General features: G+C 36.8%; 1 protein-coding gene across 14 annotated transcripts in view; it reads right to left on the reverse strand.

The window, feature by feature from the left end:
- CADPS2 (calcium dependent secretion activator 2) overlaps nt 1–14,957 on the reverse strand; it is a 312,438-nt gene that overhangs the window by 19,714 nt on the left and 277,767 nt on the right. For all 14 annotated transcript variants that reach the window (XM_062609680.1, XM_062609685.1, XM_062609684.1 and 11 more), the window contains one exon: nt 5,963–6,070. In XM_062609680.1, coding sequence (XP_062465664.1) covers nt 5,963–6,070 — 108 coding nt within the window. The remainder of the gene's footprint in view (nt 1–5,962; nt 6,071–14,957) is intronic.

Here is a 14,957-nt window from a genome sequence, read left to right on the forward strand (position 1 = left end):
GGGTTTGCGCCAAAGGACAATTTTGCGCTGTGATCAAATTTCAAGAATCTGAGAAAGAAGCCCACATATTTCTTGAAGATTATTCTGAGTTATCAAAGAAATAGGAAGATCAACAAGCTACAATCCATTTTCGTTGAGTCTCTTTTTAAGTAATTAGGCACGGTCCTCTCATGTTTCTCAGAGGTTAATACAAACACAGCTTTTGATTCAAATGTGGCCTTTAACCAAGTAGACCTTTTGTCAAATCACACACTTGCAAATAATTACATAACAATGAAAGTGAAGATTACTTATTAAAATAATGTGACAGGAAGCAATTTGAGAATAAGGGAAAAAAATCAAAATTGAAGTTTTCTAGAAAAACACTGTTGAATACTAAATACTACAGTAATGGTGCCTTTGAGGTAGACATGGACAGTACAAGGAGTTGGTACTACAGAAAACCCACACCTAAGTAAGTGTTCCTCTTAGCTGTGTAATGCCAGCTGAAGATTAACTCACTTGCCAGGGAGAAGCATTTGCACATTTTTTAACACATTTTTTGTAAAAGGTCAGAAAAGTCATAGAAATGATGCAACTGAATAAAGCATTTGCTAAAAATGTACTTGCAGATATGATGGCAAACAGAAATGAATCAGATGGATACTTTCTATCTCAATTAAGGCACAGAATGAAGTAGCTGATAGTAATCTTTGGAGAATAATTACTACCTCAAATACCCTCAAGTACATCACTGAACTTAAATCGTCCATCCTTGCTACATAATGGAAAATAATGATTGTGATATGGGAACACTACTAGCATTTAATTAACATTCCAGACAAAACACAAGCATTTTTCAACAGAAAAAAAGCATCACATTACATCTGAAATTTTGAAATACAAAAGCAGCTACATAAATCTGGAGTGTTTAAGCATTTACACTACTCAAAGATGTTCTGTCTTTCTGCACTTCAAAGAAAGTTGTACAAGTTCCCTGCCATTAACATTTCTTACATTGCTTGTTGAAATTGTTACCCTGCATGAGGCCAGAACCCCGAAGATGTTCTCGGATATGAGCAGTCCCTGTGAAGTCAACAGGACTACTCAGTCACACTATACTGGTTTAACACCCAGAAAAGATGGGTGATCAGGGCCAAAGTCAACATCTGCTAACAGGTGCCATCTTATACAAAATAACAAAGGGACCTGTCTGCCAATGCCAACCTTTCCAGGATGCTCACTCTGACTGTATCACATGTTTATGGTACACTTGTGTAGTGGTTTCCCAGAAATTAAAGCCTAAAAAACTTGGAAAACCTTTAAGTTGTATCAGTGGCTAAATGCTGATGTGTTAAAAATGTTATCTCAAACCATTCTTCATTTCTCAAAGTAGCAACCAACTATTGCATAAAAATTTCATTGCATATATACTCTTAATAAGACTGGAATCATACAACTGTTTGTAAGTTTTTCATAAGAGACCCAACACAAATACAAACTATAAGATAATGTACTTAATGGCAAATAAATCAAGAAGGGTTTTGAAGGAAAAATGTTTGAAACCATTTTTTTCTGTGTTCAGACAATATCCACACTTCATGTGCAATTAACAGGTACAAGAAAGTGAGAATCTACACAAAGCGGCACTTAGGAAATATACATTACTACAGAAAGTAAGTACTGCTTTGAAGTTTTAAACAGTGCTTTATGCAAAATTAATTATCTTTTTTAAGCTGGTTTGTTAACAAAATCCAGTTTTGTTTTAAAGGAAACTGTTTTTCATTTATAAGTCTAATGTAATTTAAAATGCTCAGGAGTTCAAAACTTATCAGTTTCATCTTAAAAATTCAGGTAAAAACACGAATCTAAGACTAATCAGTAATGATAAATTGGCATGTTATGGACAAGGCACTGCATTTATTAAGGTTAACGGTAAAACTCCCATTGATTTTGATAGTGCAGAACCAGACTCTATGGATATTTCATAGTTGGATGATTTTTACATTTGTTAATTCTGTGATCAGATACATAGCACTGTTCTTTGATAGGCTGCACAAATGTTTTTACATAGTCCATTGAGCAGATTACCTTTACAAATAAAAGGGACCTTAACAATAATTAGTAATGATGTAGATTTATTCTGTATTTGTGTAACTCTATTCTCAATACTTCATTTTTCCCATTCACCAACTGCTACTTTTACAGCCTTTTCTGAAAGCATTTTTCAAACAGTGGCTCAAAGTATAACTTTATTTCTAAAACATTTTACTAAACATTATTAAAAAAATTGAGTTCTTGGTTTAAATGATTAAAAAGTTTCTACGGGTGATACTTTTAATCAGCAAACACTGTAGTGCCTGTCTTCATGATTTAGTTATTATACACTGAATCTACCTGAATCACTGCAGCATTAATGGTGGAAAAGTTTGCTTTATTTGAGCTTATTAGAGAAACTTGTCCTGGTGTAACTTCACTGTCTTAGTTTACCTCAGTGGCGTATGGGATTGGAAGGAATCACATGAATCACTCGTTAAATTAAGCCTTCAAGAATCACTGCAGATCATTCACATGTCTAATGCATTACAAAAACCTTCCTAGTGCTCTTTAAGATCTGTGGAAGACCATGTCCCAGACAGCAATGGAAGACAAAAAGTCCTAAGAGTCCTGACAAACTGACCAAGAAAAAACTCTTCATGACTCCAAATCTGGTGACTCATTTTGAGAACAAGATGGCACACTGATCTGGGAGAGACCAGTGTTACCATGAGCACCAAACCATATTGTGTTCTTCATGCTGTCTATACCTTGTCTGGAGGAGACAATAATGAAATGGATGCAGAAGCCAAGGTTTTCAGAGGAAAGAAAGGAAAAAAATAATCACCTGGGTTTTGCTGCATAATCAGCAGAGGTACTGAAGCATAGGATTTAAATAGTTTAAAGGTGGCACAGAAAATACTATCAGGCCAGTCTTCTTTCAAAGTCCTGGAGACTTGAGTCTCTCTCATATGCAAGGATTCATTATCACAAGCTTAAATTCCATTCTCCTGATTTTCACATTTTGTATTGCATGGCAGTGCATTTCCAGGCTTATCAAGCACCACCATGAGACAATGCACATTTTTGTCTTCTCTCTAGCTTCAGACTTCTCAGGTAGACAGAAATTTTTCCAAATTCTAGCCTTAACATACTGTGACCCACTGGAAGACATTTGTAATTGTTTCAATACTACTCCTAAATTTAAATTATCTTCTTTGTTATGTATATTACTTCATACGATAGACATTCCATTCTCTTGGTCACTGTAAAAGCTGTTAGTACATAGCAGCTCTGAATCAAGTAAGTGAAATCTGTGCATAAATAGTTTGTAGTTATACTTTTCTGGGACCTAAAACAACATCCAAGGCTTGGCATTGCCCATATTTATAACTAACACCTTTAGCACATAGAACGGTCTGGGGGTTTTTTGCTAAGTCTGGGTGAGGTGTTTCCCTGTCTGAAGCACAGACAGGCACTTTTCCTGTTCAGCTTGGCTGCTGATTTCTTATCTGATACAAATACAACGTGTTTTTAAGGGGAAATGAACTGTGATCTGCAACGGTAGCCAACTGAAGTGACTTGAAGTATATTTACATAAAAATGTTAATGTATTTAATTCTATTGAAATATAACTTGATATAATTGAATTTATAAACAGTACCTAGGTTTTGTTTTATCACTCACTTAAAAAACCCTTCGAAAAAACATGGGAAAAATCTTGCTCAATCATACTATTCTAAAACTGAATTAATCTCAGGAGAATTGAGTTATCCTTTGCTTTAAATTCCTGCACACTATGAGCTTACATATTTGCATTCATCTGAATCTGTCCAATTGCTTATATCTCCTAGTGTGATGTGATGTAGAAATGTGATAGCACCATATATAAAGAAAACTAAAGATACAAATAGATACTTGATACATGAAATACTTATCATGTACATCTTTTTTCTTTTCTTACAGCTACAAGCATTGGCCTTGACGGCATATGAGTATTACTGAGTAAAAGGGGACAGGAATGGTTTTGTGTCTCAAAGGCAAGCACTATGTCATGACTTGCATCCATACAGAGATAACTTCTTGTGCTGAATAGCTTGATTGCTGAAATGAAATTTGGAAGAGGTCCTTGATTCATGGTAACCCAAATGTATTGAGGCCCTATCCTTGGGTTAGTGCTAGCTGGCCTAACCCAAAATCACACCAGGAACCACGCTGATGACTTAATGGTATGGATGATCACTTGCTAGTTCTCAGGCTGTGACCAGGCCCTGGCTAGTTTACTACTATGGACATAGACTAAGGCTTGGTCCAATCCCACTACATCAACAAAGTCAATGTGGTCTCTCCAGTGAGAGTTAGACTTGGCCTTAGGCACATAATTTTATTAACGTTCAGAACACTACAACATAAGCAAAAATAACCCCAAAGAAAAACAAAAACCAGAAACTTGAAAATGAAACATATGCTTGCAGATTCAGTGCAAAAGCAAACTGAAGCAGAAGTTGCTAATATGGTTTTAGTACTTTGCGAAGGTGCCAGCTGGATGGATGATAATTTTTCTACCCCTGCAGGGCATCAAAGCTTTTATAAAATCATTCTTTTCACACATATTAGCACTTAGCTTATTAAAACAGATGATACTTTTTTTTGTAAGGCTGCCTGGGAGTGTCTGGAAATATAAAATCTGAGAGATAAGTCTTTTTTTGACCACCCAGCCTAACAAACAACAAACACTGACATGACATACCATGGCTGAGAGTCTATGTTATGGGACCTTCTGTGACTGCCACAACTGTAGTGTCACAGTAAAGGCTGTGAATTGCTGTTATGAAAACATTTGCTGTAACTTGCATAATTAAATGAAACTGCCAGCAAAGCTTTCTAAAATACTTAAGAGATGACACACAAATAAATACATTTAAAGTCTGCATTATGTTCCAGAATATGTTTTGCAATAAATTGCATTGCACAGTGCCAGAGATTACTTCTTTCCCTGTTCAAATTTCTACATGATTATAAGTGACTGAGATCAGTGCCATGTAAATTGATCCAAGTTCATAATAAAATAACTTTTCGACATATTTTACACATGAAGTGATTTGAATTTATATAGAAAGTACAATTTCAGCTGCTTAGACCTTTTCCTTCACATAACTCAGAAAGGGACATACTAGACATAAATTAGTGGTCAGAACTTGAATGAGCAGAAATATGCCCAAGAGTGTTTCTAGTGGCATTACAGGAGGACCTTGCCTGAGGAAAATTTTGGTGGAGTAGGTGATCATTTCTAACAAAAAGAGGAGGAAGCAGGGCAAAGGAATGAGTGGCTGCAGAAGCCAGTATTGAAGCCGAGGGAAATTATTGCGAAGATCCAGGCTGGCTAGCAATGTGTGCGCCTCAAGGCTGAGGATGCGAAAAGTGGGATTAGAATTTTGCAAACGAGCTTGATAATAAGATAAATGTTTTTTAGATAAAACTTTAAGAAATTCTAAGTCTTAAACTAAAAACCCATTAAAAAAATTCTAAAAGTCATCCCATGAAAATACCAGTCAAACCCATAGGTGTACTGGCATAACTGACCTCTTCCTATATATAAGCAGGCAGTACAAGTTCTTTATATAGGGAAATTAGGTCTGCAATGGAGTCCACAAATGTAAAATCAAAAGATGGAATAAAATTGGACTACTCACAGTGGAAAAATGACTATTTCAAATAATAATCTTCTACCAACTTTATTTATGCCTTCTAGCACTTAGAACTTTCATATAGAAAATGTTTAAAGAAAGGCCACCCTTGACAGCTGAAGATGATAAATAAGAAACAAAAGAAAAAAATGATCAACAGGGAAGAGCATCTGAATGGTTTGTTGAATATCATCAAAATGCAGCTTATCCCTTCTTATGTAGTAGTGATACCAGCAAGCTTTGCAAGGGTAGTTACTTACATCAAATAACTTCTCTATATACATTTCCTCATTGACCTTTTCTCGAAGTATATCCTGGTTTTGTCGAACAAACATAATATAGGTGTCTGCTAGATCCATCCCTGGTTTCTGTGGAGACATAAAGTAAGGGGAGAAAGTAGTGGGAAGGGAAAGAGCTGGACCACTCAACAACTGAGAATAATAAGGAATACGTAAACATAATGAAAACTGAGATTATGTTAGAATGTTCACACATGCATAAACTCTATTTATGAAGTCTCTGAATCTGCGTTAGTTACAAAATTCAGGAAGGTTTTCACTAACAGTGAATGTCTCATTGTTATAATTTATGGGTGATTCGAGTCACAAATCTACATTGCCATATGTAATGGCATGAAGTCTTGGCTCTGGTAACATCAAGGCAAACAGACATTTTCCCCATTTTTGTTAGTGAGATTCTCATAGTTACTCCAGCCTCAAGGTCCAGATCCTGCTATCACATTCAGAAAATGCTTAAAAAAGCATTCAGTTCCTTTTTCATTGCCTCAGATTTGTTGTGATTTGCTTCCAATGTACTGAGTTTTGTGTTTGAGGTTAGCTTCTACTAATTCCGCTTCAAACGAAGTTCAAGTATTTCCCTCAGAGCAATGGTATAAAAAGGCTGTTATGAGAGTAGACCTGTACCCCCATTTTTCTGAAACTGTTGCACTGGCTCAGTCAGATCAATTGGTCCTAGGGAAGGAGCGAGGGCTGAAATGTTTCCCTTCTTGTACTGATCTCTGGTCTGTATGAATAGCAGAGTAGGGATAATTTTCACAGCATGCTCCCAAACATGGGACAGGCTAGGATATGTCGTGTATGTGATACTATGTCAGGCCAGCCAGAGTGGTGGCTCAAACTGCTCTCTCCTGACCAGCTGAGGCTCTGGATCTCTGCAGCCACAAAACGTTCTGCACCAAAGCCCCTAACAGCCTGCAACATCCTCTTTCCTGCAGGGCATGAAGAGCTGGTCAATAGCTCACCTCTCTCTAACAGGAACTTCGAATGAACAAAAACTTTGTCAAGTCTTCTGTAAATGCTTTCTGTGTGAGCAAGTTTGTAAAAGTATCACTTACTCCCAAATAATAAAGTTCATGGCATGCAAGAGAAGGTCAAGTTTTATACTACTTTAAGGTAAGCCTTACCACAAAGCTATTTAGAAAGGATTTGGGTTTGGCTAAGACTGACCCTATACAGAATAAGTGACAAACAGCTCTATGGAAGGAGGACGAAAGCAGCTACCCCCAGTCCCTGAATTCCCAGGCATAAGTAATCTCTGTTTCTCAGAAGCTGTTATTTTCTGAAAACAGCATACGTACAAAGCTGTAAAATAGCATAAAGGCCTGTGTGCATAAATATGCTCATATAGTTAAAATATTTGCATATAATAGTATATGAAGGCTTCCCTCCTAGCCTGCAAGTGGATAACTATTTTTTTTATCATTCCTGATTATGTTGTGTGCAATATATTATAATGTATATGAACAGGACTGAGCACAAGAGGGAAGGAAAGGTACAACATGCCCGAACTAATACCTGTCCAGAAACTGCCATTACAATAATAGGATGAGAGCGTTCCCCACTCAAAACTGCGGTGAGGGAAAACTCCTGGACCATGAGTTTCATCTCTTGTTCCCTGAATCTACCACAGACAATGAATAGGAACACAATCCAAAATAAGATTTTATTTTCATTTATACGTGTACGTCAATGGCAATTTCGTTTCTTAAAATGTGGAATGGTGGCCTGTTTTAACACTTCTAGCATCTTCAAAACTCACTGAAAAATTGAAATGTCTCCTGCACACCAGAGGCAATGAAAGCTCATCTTAAAAACTTATCACATACATACATGCATACATGAAACTTTTAAGAGGAAAGCAGGGCCATTTACATTTATATCTGAGTTACACACATTGGTCCTAAGCGTAGAAATAAAAATGAAGATTACAATAGATAAGACAGTTTTCTATGGGAAAACTTGGTTTACAGAAATCATTATATTTCCTTCATTAAAATGTGCCTTCATCAAAATGTGAGAGAAATGTTTTTATATTAAACACAGTGAAGGAGACTTAAAACAGAAAGCTCGTATCTTACTTTAGTATATTCATTTGTGATGGTACAAAAAAATATACCCAACTTTGAAACCTTACATACTTTTTAAAACCCGATAGGCAGTTTATAGGAATTGGACTAGTTTTAACTTGGAGTGAGAAAGGGATAATATTTTGAAATCTCCAGGGGTGGGAGAAGGAGATAATCTAACAAATGAAAGGCTGATTATAGTTCTTGCAGATACATATTCGAATGTATAAATGAATCTTCCACTGAACGCTAAAACCTAATGGTTCTCCAATTCATGCAATTTTTTCCTTTACTAAGTTCAATAATACAAATGTTCATCTTGCAGACAGCCAAAGCCAGGAAAATAATGTTTCCCATCAGCATTAACTCTCCCCTTATCTTTGAGATGTTTACCTAATCTTGAAGCTGTGACATATGGGAATTTCACACCTAGTGAATATATTTTCATGTAGCTTGTGGCACGGGAGTGTAATCATTAAAAGAATATACACTAGTAAGAGTAACTGCAACAGCTGGTGACATTTACCAATTAGAATTACAGTTCTTTAAAACACTTCATCCTTCTTTAATGTGTGCAGGATAATTATCTTTGAAATTGCTGGGGAAAAAAAAATTAATTTTCCTTTAAACAGTGTCTGCCTACAGTGGAAATATGTCTGGGTAAGGAAGATCTTCAATGCTCCAACAATATGACTCGGTTTTAAAACCTCACCAAAATCACTGCAAGATAACCATCTTTGCTCATGGCTGGCCAAGCACACATTAATGGAGCAACAATATATCAAATACTTCATTATATCTCCACACTGCATGCACTGAATTTAGTTTTTTCTCTAAACGTGTAAAAAATAAAAGAAAGCTATTACAAGCATCAAAACAGCCTCAGTGCTATATATTTAATGTTTTAACCTTTTTAACAGGGATTATGCTTAAGATGGGAACCTCTGAATACGTGATCCTCTGTTGCTCCATTTTGGATACTTTAGAAAAAAACCCCAGGCTAAACCCCCCAAATAACAAGTTAGTAATTGGATGCACCTCAAAGAACAAACAAACAAGCAAACAAAAAAAACAACCCCCAAACAAACAGAAGCTGAAATATATTTAAAATAACTGTCACAGGAGGCATTTCATTACTAATATTGGACAGACTTAAGCAACTCGGGCTCCATGATGTGCATCTATACCCAGTATAAAAAATTCTTCTCCTCTGAATCTCTGGCAGAACATCTGCTGAAGTTAATGGGAGAGAACTATTTTCACTTCTTTGGGAGAGGAATTTAACCTGGTATATTTAGCTTGATAATGTAAAAAAAAAAAAAAAAAGGTATTCTGTCTCAAAATTTCCTCAAGAAAAAAAATGTTTTTTTTTTTTAAATGATAAATAAAAAGCTATTGTAGGTTTGTTTTATTCCTAACAGTAGACAAGATGTTTTACCTATCTGAAAATGAAAGAGAACCAAACAAAGAGATGAATGGAGAAACTGGAAATACAAAGACATCAAATAAAATACCAGGAAATGAAGAGCTGTAAATAGGGTTACTTTGTCACTGGTTACACAAGTAACTGAATACACTGGCGAGTGAATGAGTTTAAACAAGGGTGTAGGCTTCAGCACATTCTTTTTTAGGGTTAATCACTAGTTAACCTGGCAAGATGAACATGCTGTTTGGGGAAAAAAAAATAAAATCCTTGTTAATTATATACTGCAAGTGCTCTTACTTCCTGCTGCTGCACCTAATCCTACAGGTGCAGGTTGTCTCTTTTACTATTCACTGGTAGGTGGGTCCAGATCGACAGGCACTTTTCATAGCAATGAATTAAGATAAAGAAGAAACAGCTTAACTTTTCCCCTTTGAATAAGAAGACACTACCATAGCGTCTATTTAATAAGAAGGCAAATTTTAAAATACATTATTCCAGTTTCCAAGATGATGCAGAAGCAGTATTATAATCAACATACATAGCTCCCACTGGCAAAGTTTGCCTGAGGCACCTAGTCAAAAGTAATGCTGCATTGCCTTGATTTCCAGGCATACAACTATCTTGCTGCTGAAAGGTTTGTAACAAGTGTAATACTGCCACTAATATTAGGCTTTTCCTACAGGAGACTTCCACTGAAGTTTCTGCACAACTTTTTGCAGTACGACAGTTTGTCACAAATCTCAATAAAAAACGTGTACATTTATAAATACTTGATTTATGTTTATTCTCACTTTGGCATTTGTCACAAAACATTTCTTAGCATCTGAGAGTATCAAACAAACCTGTATTCTTGATATTACCAAGAAAAAAATCTAGTTTTACCAAGTTGCTATCCTATCAAGTCATCAGTGAGAAGGAGATGTCAGAGACTAACTATATAATAACAAATCTCATCCCATTTTGTGTTTGCTCTCCTCTCCTCCCCCTTTCCCTTCCCTGCATCATGGAGGGAGACTTTTTAACTACAGCGTGGATGTCACAATGAAATGAAAAGGAGTGATGAGCTGGAGGGGGCTATTGTGAGAAACACAGGAGCTCCTTATTCAGTGTCCACCACCAAATGAAAAAGCATGTTGGAAAATTTCACTGCCTGAAATTTCTCCTTTAAATACTTCATGTCTCATGCCTGGGCTTTGGAACAATAGAATTAAAATATCATTAAAATATTTTTGGAATACAAACTGCTTGTACTCTTGACAAGACCCTTGCTCCGTTCATTTGTTACAAATCAAAATACATAACCCAGGCAGGAAGATGCATCATTTATATAATCAGTCCATTATAAAGGTAACATTTTATTCTCACATGGTTATGAAATATAATATTTTATTTAAATAGAAAAAAAACAATGCATTTTCCCTGCCTCTAATACATCTTCCTGTAAAAGAAAAAGAAATCTTGGCAAAGGCTAAATGTGTGCATTTTGACGACTGTCATGCAGCAGTTAAGCTGTGATTCTGCAAGCGTTTACACAAACATTTTTCTATATATGTGTAGTTTCATTACATCCACGGGGCAACAAAGGAATGCAAATGTCTACCCCAGGATCTGGATCCCCTAGTGCAAAAGGTCTTAAAAATGTTACAGTGCAAAACCAGGTATTAAAATATGCTTCCCCCCCCAAATAACTATGTTCTACTATGGTATTTTAACTTTTCTACTTATCAGAAGCTGTCTTTCAGATTTTCATTTAAGAGGTATCTCAGAAATACTGCTGACTTAAAACAGACAGTGCAGGGTTTTCCCTCCAATTCTGCAAGAGCTTGTTTTTACAGATCTGAAACAGTAGGGCCAGTTCCCAGTTTTGGGCATACAGAGGAGGAAGATGTGGAACAGAGAGGCAGGAGAAGCCCTAAGCATGAGGATAACAAATGTTCTGTGCTCTTTATTTTTAGACAGATGTCTCCAAGTAAATCCTGCTTAAAAGTGAATGGCACAGTATGGCCACACCTGAATAAACACTGATTTTGTAGAAAAAAGTAGTTTGCTGCTTAAAACCAGATAAATGAGGTCATGCAGCAAGTGTGAGATTTGGAAATTGAGGTATCTGGAAGGTCCCAATGTGTATCTGCCTGGTAGGAGGCAGAGTTCCTACTCTGGCCTCTACAGGACCCCATAAGTCAAATACTGGCACATGTGTGAGGCCCCTTTTCATACCTTTGATCCCTGCATAAAGGCAAGAGCAGAGCAAGAGGCCTGGCATTGTGTGAGCTGCGCACTGCTGTCAGCCCTGGGTCCTTCAAATGACCTCTCTGCACTTGGTATGACAGGTGGCCTACATGAAGTGAGGGAGGATTAGGTTCCTTCTGTGCCCTCTAAATGACTGGCATAGATTACTGGCTCCTACAAAGGGATTTAAACATACCTTTCCGAACAAAAAGCAGTATATACATATGCATGTAACTGGATGCTCAATTTGTATGACTAATTGCTCTGGTTGTAGTTGGAAATGAGGCAAATGTGTGTAGAAATGACCAGCTAGAGACACAATTATTTGTGTGGAAAACTGACTTACATGATGAGAAATTGAACACAATGAAATTATCTACATGATTGAGGAATAATAATAATTTGAGATTAACAATATACTTTTTTTCGCTCAGTTCTACTGCATGCTTTCCCTATGCTCATCGATTAACTGGCTCTGTGAACAGAATATTAAAAAAAAAAAAAAGAAAAGAATTCGACAGCTTGTTCTTCTACATTCCCTAAGGATTGTTTAGCCTTTAAGAGAAACTAACAGAGTTAAAGGCGAATTTGGGTGAGTTGTTTTAAAAGAAATAGTAACCTAAATCAGCTCCTGCATTACCAAACATCAAAACATACCATTAACAAGAGAACAAATTGCACGTTTCATGCACTACTTATATTTGTAACATTTATGTTATTTTCCTGTGAACATTTGGTTTCTTTCACATGCACAGCAGGCACAATTTCTTTCACTTCAGAGCCTAGCATACTGTGTCAATTACAGAAAGAGTGTAATAGCAACTAGATTTCTTCATTATTATTTTTAGGAAATCATAAGCCATCATAGTTGTTACTCTTCTTAGTGTGGGTTATTTTGCACTGTCCCTAGTATTTCTGCTGGTGTTTCAATTACCCAAACACACACAGTGTCCACAGAGCCCTACATGCAATGGCTGGGGAAACCGATGGAAGCTCCTTGTGACTGAGTATGTCCCACTTCATGAAGGACCTTCTCATGTTGAATACTTTCTTGAATAGGTTAAAAAGAAAAAGAGGAAACATTTTTTGGATGGACTAATTCATGATTCTCTGGCAAGATTAACAAATGGAAGGGGAGATAGCAACATTTTTACAAACATATCTCCCAAATGAACTGTGTCTACATTTCCTGCCCTGGCACTGAGAAGTTGAGTGATGCCTTCTGGCGAGTGTGCGTCTTTGTGCTCAACTATTTAATGACTAAATCCCCTCTCAAGAATGCCTTCCTTTAGAATCCTTTATTATTTTTATTTTTGGTTACCTTTTAACTTTTGTATCCCCTTTACCTTCTATGCTCTCTCTAAAACATTCTGCTCAGTAGTACCTTCATTTTCTTCTAACATCTCTTTTACCTATTTATTTTCTTCTTATTTCACTATAAACCAGCACATTTTTTTCCTCTTTGCCAAATATTGAGCCTGGCAATCAAAGGAAATCAAATGCTGAATTCACATGATCAAAAGAACTTCAAAGGCCTTTTGCCTCCCCCAACCTCCTTCTCCCTGAGATCCACCAAGCTCTTTTTCAGGGACCCCAAAGACAACACTAAGGTGAGATGCTCAAATGGAGTTGGGGCACAAGGGAACAGTGTGGTCATTTAAAAGACCCCAGAAACAACACTAAGGTGAGATGCTTGAATGGAGCTGGGGCACAAGGGAACAATGTGGTCATTTAACAAATTGCAATTTTGCACATATTTGCAACTATAAAAGAAAAGGCCTGCTGTGGTCACATCTAAGTCACTTCCATATATGCAGCTGTATTGTAAGGAGGGACAAGAAGAGAATTTAAACCATATCAGTTCAAACTACAGCCACACAAGTGCAGGTTTGCTAGGTTACCATCTCATGACCAAGAGGTCAGTGTAAATTCCTCACCCTGTGCATCTCCCCCTCCACTTCTCACTCCAGTTGTGAGCCCAGGAAATGACCTTGTAATGTGATGACTTACAGCCTCCTTTTGTAGTTGGAATTTGTAACTTCCATAACTGCCAACTTTAGATCCTACTCAGACTAGGCACTCACTGTCAGCGGTGACAGTAAAGGCTCTTCCTGGCCCCAACTGTGTCTTCACAAGGGGGAGAATGTGAAGAAGCAATCAGAGTAACCCAGGTAAAATCTCCTGCAGAATTTGGAAAATGTTTGCTTGGTCAGGTCCGCAGCCTCCATGATGTACAGTTTACACTTCTAGTTTACAACTGTAGTATTACTGCCCAGTTCACACTTTGGACTGTGGGAAAGGTGTGTGGGATAGCTGAAAAGTGAAGGGGCTGTAAAAATGCAAGGATCCTGACAGCCTGTCTAACTTGGTCGCCTCTTCAGTCCAAGCCACACCGTTCAGTGCATGTCAGAAAGGCAATGGGGTTCCAGCAATCAGCTTCTCACTTTGTCTTTCCTCCTCTCCGGAGCAGTGCACCCCTGTGTGACCTGACTTGCAATACTCCCCTGAGCCACGGCAAAGGTATTTTTCAGTCCCATCTATATTGGGAACTTCAGTGTATCCAGGCCAGTGGTAAAAGATTTTGAAATCTCCTTCTCATAGATATTCTATGTAATTTGGAAAGTTTTTTCATGTTACTTGAAAGAAGCCAATGAATTTCTATTTTGTTTAGTAACTTTTACTTTTTTGAGTCTAAAGTGCCTCATCAAGGATCCTTTGGGGTCCACAGCACAATATATTAACGAAGGCTATTCTAAATTAACTGGATTTGATATGAGGTCATTCTTTTGAATGCAAAATTGAGTCTTTTTCTTTTTTTTTGTAAAATACAAGAGCATTTATACAATTCAACAAAAAGGCCACACATAACCAAATAAGAAAAAAAATCCTGAAAACATAATCCGAACAGAAATGTTATTACTCACTATATATGAATAGGGTGACTATAAAGATAGCAAAATAACAAATTCCAGAAATGGAATTTTTTTCCTTTTATTTAGTATGCATGGGTTTTTTTTAATAACTTATTTAGGCTTGGAAGTATTATATTTTTAAGTCTAGAACTGCTGAAAGGATTTCTGGCCACCATACAATCTAGCATGTCTGGCATTCTTCTATATTTGTAAGTTTATTTCTTGTAAGGTCACTAACATAAAAATTTTAGTCATTTTTTTGATATGCTTGGAAAATAAGATTGTTTTAGAATCAGATTAAAAAAAAAGATGAGAACACAAAC

Source organism: Pezoporus occidentalis, unplaced genomic scaffold (assembly GCF_034315485.1).
Source record: "Pezoporus occidentalis ecotype Australia unplaced genomic scaffold, CSIRO_AGI_Poc_V1 ctg14, whole genome shotgun sequence".
Lineage (NCBI taxonomy): Eukaryota > Metazoa > Chordata > Aves > Psittaciformes > Psittacidae > Pezoporus > Pezoporus occidentalis.